The 17,862-nt window shown below is 35.7% G+C and overlaps 1 protein-coding gene across 3 annotated transcripts in view; it reads left to right on the top strand.

Annotated features, from left to right (window-relative positions):
• The window catches only part of LOC122201112 (disks large homolog 2-like), a 1,368,059-nt gene that overhangs the window by 874,911 nt on the left and 475,286 nt on the right, over positions 1–17,862 (top strand). For all 3 annotated transcript variants that reach the window (XM_042907026.1, XM_042907024.1, XM_042907025.1), the window contains 3 exons: positions 245–381; positions 13,135–13,279; positions 15,529–15,667. In XM_042907026.1, coding sequence (XP_042762960.1) covers positions 245–381; positions 13,135–13,279; positions 15,529–15,667 — 421 coding nt within the window. The remainder of the gene's footprint in view (positions 1–244; positions 382–13,134; positions 13,280–15,528; positions 15,668–17,862) is intronic.

The following is a 17,862-nucleotide window of genomic DNA, read 5'->3' on the forward strand; positions in this document are numbered from 1 at the left end:
TACAGTCTTGGAATAGAACAAAACTAATGACCACGTGGGCTTGACTACAAAAGCTTTGCCTCCTTAGCATTAATCAATAAACTTTCAAATATTTAAAGAACAAAATCAATTGAAGTAGAATCCTTACTATCATTTATTACTGTTGTAGTAAACTGAGGATTAATTTTTTTAGACTGTTTTAATATGGCTAATTGTATTTTCTTAAAAAAAAAATGCTTTTGTTTTTTCCGTTTCTTTCCCATAGGTTTAGGCTTCAGTATTGCAGGAGGTGTGGGGAACCAACACATTCCCGGAGACAACAGCATTTATGTAACCAAAATTATAGATGGGGGAGCTGCACAGAAAGATGGAAGGTTGCAAGTGGGAGATAGACTGCTAATGGTAAGTGTGACTCATGCAAAACTATGTGTGTATTTATAAAGCTCTTGTTTCCCAATGTGTGACTGTGTTAGTTCAGGCTGTCATAACAAAATACCATAGACAAGGTGACTTCCACAATGAAAAATTTATTTTACTCAGAGTTCTGGAAGCTGGGAAGTTCAAGGTCAAGGTTCTGACCCATTCAGGTCCTGGTGAGATCTCTCTTCCTGCTTGCAGACAACCATCTTCTTGTTGCATCCTCAGATGGCCTTTCTCTGTGCTTACGCTGAGAGAGAGATCTCTCTTTCTCTTCTTACGAGGCCCCCAGTCCTATCGGATTAGGACTACACCCTTACCTCATTTAATTAATAACCTTAATTACTGTCTAAAGACTCTATCTCCAAGTATAGTTATATTGGGGGTTAGAACTTCAACATATGAATTCGGGAGAACGGCCACATTTAATTCATAACAGTGATTGCTGGCAGAAATAGGACAGAAGGGAGAGCAGATTTTGTGGTGGGAAATTTCAATTGTATCTGCTTTATTGACATTTTAAAAACAAATCTGAATTTTCACTAGTTTTTGTAGATACAGCAAGACACAGAGATTATGTTTTGGTTTTTTTTTTTTCCAATGTAACCCATTAGCCAGAGAGTGTTATATTCAAACTGCTGGAGAGGTGGGCTTTACATAACAAAGAGGACTCCACTATCTGGTTTATTGATAGGTACATTTCAGTGTCTCCCTGTGGTCCCTTATTCAACAGTGTAGACAGTATATACAGTCCCCGATTTCCCACAATTCATTATATGATTTCTGTGTCTCATATGAGGACTTTAAGAGACAAAACAGATGAACATAAGGGAAGGGAAACAAAAATAATATAAAAATAGGGAGGGGACAAAACAAAAGAAACTCATAAATATGGAAAACAAACTGAGGGTTGCTGGAGGGATTGTGGGAGGGGGGATGGACTAAATGGGTAAGGGGCATTAAGGAATCTACTCCTGAAATCATTGCTTCACTATATACTAACTAATTTGGATGTAAATTTTAAAAAATAAAAAATAAAGTTAAAATATATGACTTCTGTCACATGTGTAAATGGATCCCTTCCTCCTCTCCCCTCAGACAGAATTTTTACAGCTATTTTATTTGCCAGCTGTCTACATGCTTCAGGAGCCTTGAGCAATGACTGACACTAACACATGGCTGCCCTTTCTAAGTCATGGAGTTATATGATAAATTAAAGCAAAATTAAGGCAGCATATAAGCAGTAAAAATTTGGGATTGCACTTAATAAAACTTCTTTATCTCCATTTACTGTTTTATACAAAATCTACAAGATAATCATCAAATACAGAAAATTAATAGAAGAGAGCTCTCAAGTAAGATAAGTATACTCATTTCTAGTCATATGTCTGCCCTTGTAAAACATAGCCTCTAATCTCTGCAAGGAGCCATTATCTCCAACACACATTTGGAAAAGATCAACCTATATTCTTGACAGAACTGCGGTTTCTGTGATGTGCAAGTTTTGGAGGTTGAACCTCACAGTGCATTATGCCCACTTCCCTGGGCTTTAGACAGCTTGTCTTTAGCCCCATTTGTCTAGTTTCATAGTTGTCAGTGACCTTGGTGTTGAATTTTCTGAATAAGACCTTTATAATAATCTTGATAACTAGTATTTATTTGGCATGTTCCATGTCCTTAAAAGTCATTTTTTATAATATATGTTTATCACAGCAACCTATTCTATATAAACAAAAAGGAACTGAGGTATGGAGATGTTTATTAACTTGTCCATGGTCATATAGTTAACAATGGACAGAACTGGATTTCAAATCCAGGCACTCTGGCTTGTCACCACCAAGCATGGGCTGTGATTTGTTTTCTAGAATTTGTCAGTCAATTCTTTCCTTCCTTTTTTTATCTTTCATTCAGTCATTCATTAATTCCTTTATTTAACAAGTAATATGTTGAATACTTTACCACGTCCCAGGCAATAACCACTACATAGGAAGGAACATAGGAAGGAGAAAATGTATGGGCAAAGTGGATGGGCGAAAAATGTGGCATTAATGACTTCAAAGTTGCAACTAGGAGTTTTGGCTTCTTTACCACCTGGTCGCTATCATTTTCTTTTTTTTAAACCTTTTTGTTGCTGTTGTTGTATGGTTGACATATAAAAAGCTTTACATACTTACTGTATACAGGTCCATGAATTTGGGTGTTAATTATATACCCAAGAAACCATCATCATTATCAAGGCCATATTGTATTCACCATTTCTCAAAGCTTTTTTTCACTCCTACTATTATTCTTTTGTGCTTGTATGTGGTGAGAACAATTAATGTAAGATCTACCCTCTTGGTAAATTTTAAGTATGGAATACATTATTGTTTAGCAGTAGCCACTATGCTGTACAGTAGAACTACTATTTTTATTCTTGAGACATTCTGCATTTTTTGGTTTGCTGGTTGTTAGTTGTTTTTTTTTGTTTTGTTTTGTTTTATTCTTGTTTTTGTTTTTGCCTTTAATGTAAAAGTTATTTTTTATGATGTTATATCTTCTGAACCAGAAAAGTATTTTCAAGGTATAAGACCTAACAACTTCTCTCAAGAATATGAACTTTATTGTTTATTGACTCATGAATAAAATAAGCCACGATATCCATCTTTTATACAGCACTAACTTTGAGAAATGGAGAGAACCGTTTCATTCTAAATTAATGACTCATTAATGACACATTTGACCTTAGACTCATTATTCTGTAAGAGTTTGGTTGTAGACAACTCTTTTGGTATTTCTTCAGCTGCTGCTATGATAATATCATGCTAGATGCTATGTGCTGATTTCCTGAAGTTCTGTTTAAATGTCTAGCTTTACTTTAAAATTCTTAAAAAACAAAAAAACCCTCAAAGTCTAAATAATTCTGATAAAGGATTTTCCAGGCACCATGCTATTTTTCCATTACCATTTTCTTGATATTCATCGTACATGTAATGATTTCAAAAAAAGCTGAGACATAATCTTTAACTATTTTGAGTTTTAAAGCATATTTTTTTACAAAAATGAACTTTCAACAATAATAGGCCTCTCCTCTCTTATGTAAGGAAAACATAATTAGTACTTCCAAGGCAACTGCAAAACGGAACCTAGAAATGAAAGAAAATGATTCATTTTATAATATTCTGAAAGAAAAATAATGCTGAGGAAAAGAATAAAAAAAATCCCAGAAGTGCTCCCAAAGGACCAATTATCTGGCTTCAACCCAAAAATATTTATTAATGCTCTCCTTCTGTCAATCCTTTCCACCACCTTTTCTCTTTATTATCTACATTCGTATCATCATTACCTTTGTCCTTTTCCACTCTCCTCCCCCAAAGGAGGTGCACATAATTTGGATTCCAAGATTTACCAGCTGTACCACACTCTGTATATTTTTCTCTAAAAGATATTCTTTGTAAAGCAATTTGCACCACTCCCTCCTCTCGCCTCTTAGGAAAACTTCCCCTGTATGTTATTCATTCATAGTTCTGTAAGCAAACTGGTCTAAAGTGAAATTCCATGAATTTCCTCATACCATCAATGGTGGGTACTTTTTTTCCCCTTAAGTACTTCATATATGTCAGAATTGAAAAGTGTTTGTCTTAGATGTTATCTTATTCCAACTCATTTGGTACATCAGAAGCTACAAAATGGAGATGCGAAGTAGTCCCTCACCTCTGCTAGAACAGATGAAGAGTTGAGAACTTAATGCTTTTTGGAAGCTATCCATTAAATACCAGCCATCATTAGATTTTCTTTTCTTAAAATTGTATCAAAATACATTTCTCTGTGCATTTCTTGTTTTATTCATAGCTCTGTCCCTCGGAGACAGAAAGGTAAAGACGAATTCCTCTTCTGCATTTGTTTGAAAAGTTAGGTCTTGCCACTTCTCCCCCACTCAGTCTTTTAAGATGCTTTACACAGTTTCTCTCACTCTTGCACTAAATTTTACGTTTCTCTCACTCTTGCACTAAATTTTACCACATATCCATTTATCTTCAATAAATAGATTACCCTTTTACAAAACTTTTAATTCCTCAGAATGTTATCGCCCCACTTTGAAAACCACAGACAATATTGTAGCATCTGACCTTTGTTTTTAATTATTTTCTTAATGTTCATTTATTTTTGTGAGAGAGACAGAGTGTAAGCGGGGGAGGGGCAGAAAGAGAGGGAGACACAGAACCAGAAGGAGGCTTCAGGCTCTGAGCTATCAGCCCAGAGCTTGACATGGGGTTTGAACCCAGGAATCGCAAGATCATGACCTGAGCCAAAGTTGGTCTCCTGAGCCACCCAGGCGCCCCTGTCACATCTGACCTTTACATTTATTCTACTATAAAGAAAAAATTACCCTGCTTATCACCTTTGCAATAAGACTTTTAGTGTTTCAAGTAAGATGACTTTTTATTTTTTGAGTGCAAGTGAGGAAGAGACAGAGAGAAGAGGGGGAGAAAGAGAAGTGGGGCTCACCCAAAGTGGGGCTCAAGCTCACCTGAAGGGGGGCCAAACTCACAAACTGTGAGATCATGACCTGAGCAAAGCCACATGCTTAACGGACTGAGCCACCCAAGCACCCAAGTACCCAAGTAAAATGACTTTTTTTAATGTCAGGCCTCTGATGTTTCATGGGACACCCAGAATAGTATATGTTCCCTTTATCAAAATAATATATTTTTTAAATTCCCTTGCTGCTTGGCCCTTATTATCATTCACTAGATTTTGTTTTTTATTTTGTCAAATGACAATGACATCTGATTTTTACGGATTGTACCTGTAGTTTAGTGTTGTAATTGTAGACTAAGTAGATTAGCTGTTGGCCTTGATTTCTTGGAACGGATGGTCAGAGATTGACAGTATTGATAATTTTTAAATTCATTCACATATTTATGCACACTGGTTTTTATTAAGCTCTATCAATATGATGCATAGGGCCACATTTATTACAGAAATGTGATCATCTTCATTGTTTTTCTACACGATACCAGAAACTTCAAATCCAGGGTCATCTGACTCTTCTTTACAGGTATAACGTGAGCTGTTAATTGTCAAAACCCTCATCACACAGTGATTGAAACTTTATGTATAGTCTTAGTCACTTGTTTCCATAACCTTTGCTTGACATACAAAGAAAAAAAGTTGTCAGAGAACTTTTACTTTATTTGCAGAAAATAAGTCTATGTTTTCTTTCCTTAAAGGGAAGCTGTAGACAAGGAGAAGGTAACAGAGGCACTGAAGTCAAGTGGAAAGACAGTGGACTCAGAGACAGGATAACTGAATTCAAGTCCCAGGCAGCTAGAATTAACTGACCCAGTTGACCTTGGACAAGTCATGTACATCTTTGCTCTTCTGTTTTGGCCTCTATACCATGGCAACAGTGCCTTGGATCAGTGTTTCCTAATGTCTTTTAAATATTGATCTCATTACCGTGTCCCACAAAAAGGATCAGTGGTCACATAAGTTTGGGGAATTCTACAACCTTTATCTCACCTCTTTTACATATTCTCAATGAACTTAAGTACATTGAAAGGTTGGTGAAGTCCTATAGTCAAGGAACTAACTTAACTTGAACACTATTCCAACCTATTTTATTAAGGAACCCTTTCCTTAAAGTGAAGTTCATGGAACACTTAGAACTAGTAGTGTTCAATAGAATATCCTCTGGATGTGCTGTGTGTGAGCAGATCGTATTCTTATTTCAAAATTAATATCCTATTTGAGGACATTGAGGTGAATTTAGAGAATGTGAGGGGAAACAATACAATTTTCTGAACGATTTACATTATTCTTTTTGATGATTCACAAAATCGCCTAGTTTCACCCAAATATTAATAAGAAAATCATCTCGAAGACAATGCAAATATGTAGAATTTGTATTTATTTATTTTTTTAGAGAGAGAGATCACTAATGGGGGAAATGGGCAAAGGGAGACAGAGAGAGAGAGAGAGAGAGAGAGAGAGAGAGAGAGAGAGAGAATCCCAAGCAGGGTCCATGCTCAGTTCAGAGTCTGAGGTAGGGCTTAATCCTGTGATCCTAGGATCATTACCTGAGCAGAACTCAAGATTGGAGCGCTCACTCTTTCCTGCCACTGGCACATGAAAGAGCCTTTCACCTGCAGCACCCACACAGCCCTCCCTCTAACACCTAAGAGATGGATAGGGCAGTCATTTCTGTTATTCTTATTTTCCAGAAGAGAAAGTTAGAGCTCAGAAATGACAAAGGGATTCCCAATATGACATAACTAATAAATTTGGAAATCAGATTCAGACCTAGATTTCAATGTCCCAAAGCCACATTCCTTCCACAAGTTTAGTCAGCCCTTCTGGTTTTTAATCTTGCTTTCATATTTGAATCTCATGCTAAGATCACTATGGAGGCCCAGGCCTCAGTCAACCCTGCATAATCAAATCAGAATCTCCGAAGTAGGTGCTGTACTTCATTTTTTTTTTTTAAGTTTTCCCAGGGATTCCAGGGTGTAGCCAGGTTAAGAACCACAGTCCTTCCTTGATCCTCTTCACATTCTAGCCTGCTCTGCTGCTGTTCCAGTGCTTCTCCCGAGGGTGACTTTGGTGGTAACCCTCATTCTGTCAAGCTGGTAGGTACAGCATCATTTAGAATTTTCCAACAATGGACTAAAAGGCATTTAGAAATAGTTCACACTTCAAATTTTGTCCTCTGCAGTTAGGGTACTTTCTGAAACACCAGGAGAAACAATCTGGAGAATTATTTCTTGGACTGTGTTCTAACTTTTCTCAAATGTAATAAAGTAACAATTCACTGCAAATGTAGTGACCTATTTTACTTAAGTATTAAAGCCATTATATTATTTTTTATTTATTTTGCTTATATTTGTTTAATAACTGTTTATAGAATTTGCTCTCTAGGTAACATATATTGGTACCTACTACAGAGCAATAGTTTTAAAATTATTTTAATAGCACATTCCATCAGTAAAACACAAAAAGTTGCCTCTAATATATGTATATTTCTCTACTTTAAATTGCACACATATATCACACTGCTAATACATGATGCACATTTTTAAAATGTACATAAAAATAGAAAGATGAAAATCAGTGTGATAAATATTAATAGAAGTTCAGATACTTCTTCATGTATCCAGTGGGTTGCCTTGGGGTTCATATCATACTGTTCATTTTGGTGACTACTGCTGTAGAGGAAGCTAGAGTCAGTCAAAACATCATTGTTGCTTGTTCTGTCTATATATGGAATAAAAAGTTAAGAAATGCATCAACAATTATGGAGGAAGAAGAAATGAACACTGCTGGAGCTTGTGTCCCTTATAATGTGATGTGACCCAGTGTTCACATTCTGTACCGGCTTTCATCCTTATGTCTCATACCTGCCACAGAGTGAGTGGCCCATAAATATGTGCTGTTTGTTGAATGACCTTCTTTTCTTACCCTTTCCTCTCTGACTCAACACAAATGTAAAATAGAAACTTGGGGTGCCTGGGGTCAGTTAAGTGTCTGACTCTTGTTCTCAGCTCGGGTCTTGACCTCAGGGTTGTCGGTGCAGGTCCTGACTTGGGCTCCATGCTAGGCATAGAGCCTCCTTCAAAAATAAATAAATAAAACTTAATATGAATGCTTCATTCTTCCTATAAAATAGGCAATTGTGATAGCTCTTCCTTTCGAATACCACATTGTTATTTTTAACTAAGCTAATTGTTTCAACATTTATTAAGTGCCCATTATTTATAGTGCATCAGTTGGGGAGTACAAAGACAAAAACACTCTAATTAGAGAGATGGGGGATAAGCAAAATCTGTGAAGGAAAGTGGGAGATACAGGCTTCCATTATGGAGTGAATAAGTTAGGGGAATAAAAGGTATACCATAGAGAATATAGTCAATGATACTGTAATTGTGTTGCAGTAAGTGTGTTGCATGGTGACAGATGGTAGCTACACTTGTGGTGAGCAAAGCATAGTGTAGAAACCTGTTGAATCACTATGTTGTACACCTGAAACTGCTGTCACATTGTGTAACAAATAATAAGAAGAAGAAGAACAAGCTAATCATTGCCCTTGAGAAGATTAGTCTTAAGCAGGGAAGAGGCATTGCAAAAGTAAGTGTTGTAGAAGGTAGGGGGTGATGATTTTCACACAAGGAGCCCTGAACACGAAGAAACTATTTTCAGCAGCAGGGTTAGCAAAAGCACTGTGTATGATTGTGATGTTTGATGATTGTATACTGCTTTATTTTACACAGTGTATTTTCCCAATCATAGTATCCCTTCTTTCTCCAAATGCAAGTAAATCAACAAATGAATTAGTATTATCCCCATTTTGCATATAAGAAAATGAAGGCTCAATAAATGTGTTAACTGACCAAAATTCATGAATCTAGGGATTAAAACTAGATGTTATGCTACATTTAAAATTCACTCTCATTATGCCAAATTACCTTCATTTCTAGAAACCTCTAGGTTTAAAATATGGCTATTCTTAAATTAAGTCATTTCAATTCACTGGGCATGAGAAACTTCCTTCTTTTCTATTCCAATTTGTTTTAACACTCATGAGATCTTGTTATGTGTGCTTCATAATGAAACCACTGCACTTTGTTTCTGTTCTTATTTGAAGCTTTTTTTGTTGTTCACTGAAAATATAGAGTTAATTTGGGGCGCATGGGTGGCTCAGTAGGTTAAGAGTTCGACTTCAGCTCAGGGCATCATCTCGCGGTTAATGAGTTTGAGCCCCACATCAGGCTCTGTGCTGGCAGCTTGGAGCCTGGAGCCTTCTCTCTCTCTGCCCCTCCCCTACTCACACTCTGTCTATTTCTCAAAAATAAAATAAAAACATGAATAAATAAATAAATAAGTATAGAGTTAATTTGATTCTAACCAAAACTAATGCATGATCTTACTGAAAAGATGAAAAAATAAGAAAATATTTTCCAAAGATAGCTATTATTGTTTCCTATTTATTCATAGTACTATTTTTAAAATAAATTTTATTATAGCAGTGAATTGCAATGTACTACAGAGAATTTAGTCTTTATGCATATTTATTTTCATATTGTTGACATTAGCACATTAGATTAGTCTCCTTTTTAAATTTAGTCTTTATCTTTTTAATTTTATTAAGTTGTTTTTATTTTAATTCCAGTATAGTTAACATACAGCATTGGTTTCAGATGTACAATATAGTGATTCAACAATTAAATCCATTACTCATTGCTTCTTGCGATGTCTCTCTTATCTAATGACCAGCAATTTTGTTCCCTTTTTCAAAAGTGAACTTTGGAGTTTGTGATTTTTTTTTACAGTGTTTCTAGAGTTCCCACATTTCCTTGTACTTTGTTTATGATAATGTGTGGATCCACCTCTTACTTCCTCCTAGGAACAACATGCTGGTATTCCTGAATAAATATGGAAAAGTCAGCATCTTACTGTCTGTACATTGCCCATTCCTCTTTGTGACCCCTCTCCTGCCCCACACCTCCTCCCTTTGTACCATCACATACCTATGTTTGATTCCTGCAACACTGGCCATGCTCTCTTGCAAGTTTTTTGTCACCTCTTTCTTTAGCTAGTTTGCCCTCCTTTTTCTCTGCATCGTGCTCATATTGAGTCCTCCCTTTTCTTTTAGAGGAAGTGAGTCCTCTCACCTCCAGCCTCTCTGCTTGGTCTCAGTCCTTGTCCTGTTGCATACATACAGCCAGGCTGTACACATGTCCCTTTCTGTCTAGTGTACCCACAGAAACACTGCATTCAAATGCACATATTTTTTTTTCTGAAATCAGGCCAGTTGTTCAGTGTTCACCATTATAAGCAGATACTTGATGCAAAAGAAAAAAGACAATAAAAAACAATGACAGGAGCAACTAGCCAATCAGTATAATGTCCCTTCTCTGAGTACAATCAGCTCCAGCTGTAGGCCCTTTATCTTGAGAGTTCATAGGATAATGCACACACATAATTAACCCAAATAAACCCACTTTCATGAAAAACATTTTGAAGACTTCAGCACAAAAGAGCACTTTTTGGTCCAGATCCTGTACTATTCTGAATTTTTAAAAAGACCACACAGAGGCCTCATCAACAGTCCCCTAATTAAACTCATCAGCTCACAGATGTTTACAGGAAAATGCTCAGCAAAAATTTCAACCAAGAGTTCCTGTTTCCTGAGAAGGGAGATGTATGATGACAATAGTAATAGTAATAGAAATAATAGCTAACATTAATAAGCATTTTAATGTTCCTACCATTTTACATAGGTCAATACATTTAAATAAATAACCCTTTGAGGCAACAGTTATGATCATACCTATTTTATAGATGTCAAAAACTAAGGCTAAGAAGGTTAAGTAACTTGTCCAAAGTCACACAGCCAGTAAAAGCCAGGACCAGGTCTCAGATCCTGGTCTGCATGACTCAGATGCATATGCTCTTAACCACTGTGTTCTGTTGCCAGGATCATACCACCTGTTCCATGACTAAAATCTGTGTAAATGTTCCAACTCTTTATAGTCACCAAATAGTGAGTCTAAAATCCCACTATTGTAAACCACTATTATCCCCACTTCTCACCTCCACTCTTTGCTCAACTTCTGCCTTCTGGCGTAAAGACTTCTCTGGTGGTCTAAGAGTCTACATGCAAAGTCATTCTCAGTAAACATGCTTGAAGTTTGAACTGTGTCTTACTAGAATATGAGATTCTAGGTAGCTGGGGACCTTATCTATCTGAGAGAGTAATAGCGATGAGTTGTTAAAAGCCTGGCCTCTGGATCCAAACTGCTTGGCTTTTAATCTGCTTCTACCACTATCTACCATGATCTAATTGGTCATTAGATCAATGGCTTTGGCCCAAGTTTCTTAACCTCTTGGATACATGCTTTTTTAATCTGTAAAATGAAAAGAAATTATAATAGCTACCGCACAGGTTGTTGTGAGGTTTGATTGTATTCATACGTGTAAATAATTTGGAATAGTGCCTCATGTTTAATACAGAGTATATAAGTGCTATGATTAGGATTTTCATTCTTAATATTCATTACTACATCTCTAATGTGTAGAACCATGACTGACATATTATAGGTATGCATTTGACCAATGGATGAAAAAGGGCTAGACAAGTAGAAATACAAAAGGATTTAAGAGAATGTCATTTGTCTAGAAGAGAACTATAGGAACCAGTGAAAAAGCTTATAGCTTAATGAAGAATTCATGGTCAGTATTTATACACATCAATCAAGTTCAGTTCCCTCCAGTCCTGGGGTCCCTGATGGGCTACACCACCCAGAATTTATTGGCATATAGAATTTACAACAACATGGATAGAACTAGAGGCTAAGTGATATAACCAGTCAGAGAAAGACAAATGTCATATGATTTTACTCATATGCGGAATTTAAGATACAAAACAGATGAAACAAGGGAAAGGAAGTGAAAATAATATAAAAACAGAGAGGGAGATAAACCAGAAAAGACTCTTAAATATAGAGAACAAACTGAAAGTTGCTGGAGGGGTGTTGGTTGGAGGGATTGGATAAATGGGGAAGGGGCATTAAGGACAACCCTTGTTGGGATGAGCACTGAGTGTTATATGTAAATGATGAATCACTAAATTCTATTCCCGAAATCGTTATTACACTACATGTTAACTAACTTGGATTTAAATTTAAAAAAAAAAGAATTAATTGGCACATTTAATTTATATGACAACATAAGGCAAAAAGAAAACAAATGCAATATTGTAAGGCATTCTATGACTAACATGCTAATTAAATAGTACAGAGAATATGTAAGGGATCCAATCTAATGTTCTTTGGCATTTTTATTTTAATCTGCATCATTTCAGCAGAAATTAACTAATCTCTTGGTTAAAAAATAGTAGCCAAATAAGATATTTAAATACTAGGTATTTAAAATATTTCATAAATATTTTTACACCATTTAAGAGAAGTGCTGCAGAGATCCACTGTAATGAATGTTATGTTAATATAATATTATATAATGTAATGAAACTATATGAATATTACAGTTTGGTCCAACAATTCCACTTGTATGATTTATCCTGAATAAATCATCAATGTTGTGCACAAAAATAGAAAAAAAAAGTTTTACTGCAACATTACTTATAGTAGAAAAAGATTAGAAGCAAACTGAACATGTTTTAGTAAGATTGGTTAAAGCATTATGTTACCGCTATACAACACAATGCTGTATAGAAAACAAAGTCATGTTGTGGAGGTACATCTATAATATGGACCAATGGTCAGTCTATATTTAAAAAGCAGGTTCCAAAACAATATGTACAATATGGTCACAATTGTTTAAAGAAACATACCCCAAATAAGGAGACTTTGGTTAATTGTTACTTTTTTTTTTTAGTTCAATAAGATGTATTACTTTTGTAATTGGAAAAACTATAGCATAAGAAGAGAGACATTTGACTCCTCTTTTCTTTTCTCTATATATAGTATTCTTATTTCCATTATGATACATTCCTTTCTCATAGAAAAAGACAGAAGCAACTTCGTTTTTTTTTTTTTTTTTTTGACATCAACAAATGTACCTTATCTGCTTTGGCTAATGCCGCTAATCCATCTTTTCTATCAAAGTTTAATGTAGATACTGTCTTATAATGATTGCAATTTAATCTTTAAATAAGGTCATAACTCTACGTATCTTTTTGCCTATTTCTTTTCACCTGCATAGGTTTGACTCTACTATTGAATATTATTTTCCTTTCAGGTGAACAACTACAGTTTAGAAGAAGTGACTCATGAAGAGGCGGTAGCAATATTGAAGAACACATCTGATGTCGTTTATCTAAAAGTTGGCAAACCCACCACCATTTATATGACCGATCCTTATGGTCCACCTGACATTACTCACTGTAAGCACCACACTCACTGTCACCTTTGCCAAGTTTATAAAATTAAAATTCTGTAAAACTTGGCAAATTCCTCTGCTTGCATCTTCACTCTTGTTTAGCTTGTGGAAATAGTTCTGAGGGATGCTGTGTTTTACTCCCTGGGTTGCCTTACAAGGCCTTAACTAGTGTTTTGAAGGTAGGACTCCCTAGTGGGTTAGGAAGCCCACCATTTAAGAAAGGCTTATGGTATATGTGGTGGACAGTGTGATAACAATAGTAACAACACATTTTTAAAGGTTATTTCTCAAGGCCCTAAAGCATGATAGCTCTCAGGCCATAGTATTCCCCCTTCCTAGTTGAAATCTATAAAGTAGCAAAGCAGGAAAGAGAGACTGGCAAAATAGACACGAGATAGCATTGTGCTCCTTCCTGGGGAGAGAATCTTGCACTTGAATGGTGGAATTATGACCCTCTGTCAACATCATCATGGCTCTTACCTTTACCTGAATATATTACATTGGCAGGGAAGCCAGGGAAAACTCTTAGTCACTCTGGCAGTAGAGATGGATTGTGGGTGGGGTTTTCTAGGGCAACAACTCACTATGAGATGCTGCGTTGAATCCTAATAAAGTCCACTGCTACATAAGCCCCAAGTTTTCTTCACTTCTTAAAATGTGTCAGTTAGAACCTTATCTAAGGTTCTGTCTTTGGAGACTAGATTTAGAAGCAATTTATTTTTTTGATGTGAGTTTAAGAACAGTTTTATCAACATCAGTAAGCTTGCTCATTCTGGAATGTTGAGAAACCAGTCGTGAGATTTGGAAACACGGAATATCTTCAGGACCTGGCATTAATTAGTACTATGGTCTTAGCAACTCATTTAACCTCTCTTAGATTTATATGTTTCTCTTGAGAGAAATTTAAAGGCTGAATAATTTTGTTACCTGCCCATTATGTTAACTGTTGCTTTTCTTAATGATGATTTGAAAATGACTTACCCCCCAAATATGTCTTTTTCTCAAGCATGCAGTAAACTGAGATCAGCCTTACCTTAGGATATGAAAGAATTTTAACTTTCAAAGGTTTTCAAACTGGATGAATTTAGAAAACTCAGCTTTGAGACTTTGAGCTGCTTCATGAAGGGAATGTAAGGTCAATGTGAAAGAGGTGAAAGCGATAAAACAAAACTTTGCTATTCAATTTAAAAAAATAAATATATTGAGTAACTTTAATAGTGTAAGACACCTTACAATGTAATATGTGGGATACAAAGGAGATGCAATCATGGCCTTCATTGGAAGGATGGCTAATTCAAACATATGAAGAGTAGAAATATTTGGCAATATAAGAGGGATGTACATGCCATATGAATGGTAAAAATAAATGACTTTGGGTCCTCAAAGGAAGAGGATATCACCTGTCTTTGGAAGGATCATAAAATGCTTTATGCAAAGGGTGGCATTTAAATTGTATCTTAAAGAATGGATTAAATTTCAAAATCAGAGATGTGTTAGGAGACAGAAATTGTGGATTACTGATAAAAGTACATATGTTGTAAAAACTAGCCTTTGTTTGAGAACTGTAGGATATAAGTGGGATATTAAAATGGATCAATCTTGTAAGACTGACAAATCAAGCATTTATATTTAATACAATAGTGGCAATGGAGAGTACTTAAACATTATCAGAGCTGTGTTTCTAAATGTATAAAAGGGATTTCTAGAGAGGAATGGGAGGCAAAAGACCCACCCAGAAGGGGTTTTCAGTCATTCAGAAGGGAAATGAATTACTGTGGAGGAATAGAAAATAAAGGCCAGAGTTCTTAGCTTTTCTGGGATGGGAGCACAGCATATCTGAGAATTAAGGTCTTATGCAAGAACTTCCTCCAAGGAGCCTTCTAGATTTGATGATTGGGTATTAATTATGTGAAAAGAATGCTCTGCAATTAGAAAGCTAACATTTTTATTTCAATAGAAAATTAATCATCCTTATGAAAATGTGTGTTCTGGCTCTCTCCTGCAATTCTTCTCTTCATCTAAAATTATACAAACTGGGTTTATAGAAATGAATGTTATTACATCTTTCCAGTCTTAAAGGTCACCATGGGCTTGTGCATATTAAATGCAAACAAACAGTAACTCCTCCCTCTTGGGAGACAAGAAAATCCTCTGCATGTAGCAAAATTTTCCTATTTTTGGCAGAACTGTAGCATGACACATTGAATCACCCACATAACAGGTTTTTTCTCTTTTATTTTTTTCACCCCTTAGCTTATTCTCCACCGATGGAAAACCATCTACTTTCTGGCAACAATGGAACTTTAGAATATAAAACTTCCCTGCCGCCCATCTCTCCAGGAAGGTACTCACCGATTCCAAAGCACATGCTTGTTGAAGATGATTACACCAGGTCAGATATGCTTATTGGTTAATTGGGTTTGTGATCATTACCAGAAAGAAAACTGCATTTGCCTAATATGTCAGCCATAGCTTTGGGGGCTAAGTAAATTTTCTGAGCACTATTCAGCCTTCTTATAGATTTGTCTCCAGTGGAAATCTGCAAATTCTTGTAAACATTTGACATTGTCCTCCAATAGGAATCAGAAATCACTAGTTCTTTGTGAGAATTAGTTATATACACTTATTCATCACTTTGCAATTTATTAACACTCTCACACATGATGTCATTTCAGCTTGACAGCCATTTTGTAAGATAAGTATTGTTACTTGAGAAAAGGTGTTGTTGCAGTTCAAAATAAAAAGGAAACTTGGTCTTTTAACTCTAAGTTCCATGTTTTTGATGCCACTGGATACTCACATTTCAGTGGAATTGGAAAGAGGGTCAACCTTTCCTTTAGTGCAATAGCCACACATAGAAAGAAAAGGAGCAAAGTCACCCGCAAGTCCCTAAAGCATAAGAGCTCTCAGAGCTATCAGCAATGCTGTTAGGCATCGCTAATGCCATGGGATAAAACTAAGTTTAGGCAGCATGCCTCTGAAAAAGTTGGGTGTGACAGTTCACAGAGTAGACCAACTTGGTTGATTTAATTGTCTTTAAGGATTCAATAAATATTAGATAATTAATAGGTCACCAAATGAATAAGTGGGTAAATAGTAATAAATGTACATTTTTTTATCTTTAAATGTTTTTATTCTGAAGTAATATATGCTCATTGCATTTGGTAAAGTAATGCAAAAATGTTCAAGAAAAAAACTCTCTCCCAAATTCCTGCCACAGCAACCATCTTGAGGTTCCCAATGTAACATCCTGGCCTGAACCTTTCATACCTTCTGCACATTCATAAAATCCTATACAAATTCACAGTCAGATATAGATGGGGCTTGACATTGTTTTTATAAAGTAAATTCGTATTTTAGAAATTGCTCTGCAACTTGCTTTTCTCACTGAATGATACTTTTACCCAAAATGAGATTACATATAAATATGTACACACTTTTTTTCTGAAAGTATTTGTGTATAAAAATGACAGAGACGGACCCTTTTGCCCTTTTGGTTTAATATCCTGCCTGTCTAATGAAGCCATTTATCAGCCTTTAAAAAAATAGAGACTTCCTGCTGCTTAACTTTCCTCACCGGTACCCGTGCATGCTTGGATCTTTTCATTCCTTTGCTATTTCTTTTTAAATGATTAAGCATTTTCCATTTATTTTGCAATTTCAGGTTTGCTGAAGTAGCTTGTTACATCTTTAGCCAAGGAATGGAATGTTTAGATGATGCAAATGTGCATCTGTGGTATAAATCAAATATAAACTTCTTCCTATGCTGAAACATCTAATCTCTGTGCTCTTAATTAAAATGAGGGCTGCAGCAAAGATAATCCTCATGGCTCTCTAAAGAATTGTGTAAATATAGGCACCTTTATTCACCAGAGCAATGATCTATTTGCTTTCATTCTATCACTAATATTTGATATGATTTTAATTTGAAAATGTCGTTTTATCTTGCGAGGCCCCATACGGAATTAAAATTGATTAAATCCCCTTCATAATCCAGGCCCTTTGCTAGCTGTTTTACATACGCTACTCATTTAATTCTCCCCAAAACACAGAGAGAAGGTCTTTCACCCTCATTTTATAGATGTAGAAGTTGTAGTTTATAGATGTTAAAGAACTTCCTTATATAGTCACACAGCTTTTAGGTAGAAAAACTGAGTGCCCTGCCAGCTACAAAATCCTGACCAGGAAGAAATATTTTAATTTCCTCCTTATTTTGAAAATGAAAACCAATTTGAATAAAACTGTTCATCATAGAAACATGTAGCTCTAAAGGAACCCAAGAGTTTCGGTAAGTTCTAAAGGCAACTAGATCAGAGTTGAGACCCATATCTACCACTGTTGAACTATGTGACTGCCAGAAAATTATTCAACCACTGAAAGCCTGTATCTTCATCTGTATAATGGGAATAGTAATCAAATTTTTCTCAACAGACTGTGGTAATGATTTAATCACTTAATGCATGCAAAGAACTTATAACAAGGCCTGACACATCATGAATATTAAATGAATATTGTCTATTTACAGTAACTCTACTTGTTACAATTCTTACCCTACCTAACATGCTGCATGGAATGTTTTTACTGATG

The sequence above is a fragment of the Panthera leo genome, chromosome D1 (assembly GCF_018350215.1).
Source record: "Panthera leo isolate Ple1 chromosome D1, P.leo_Ple1_pat1.1, whole genome shotgun sequence".
NCBI classification, from domain to species: Eukaryota; Metazoa; Chordata; class Mammalia; order Carnivora; family Felidae; genus Panthera; species Panthera leo.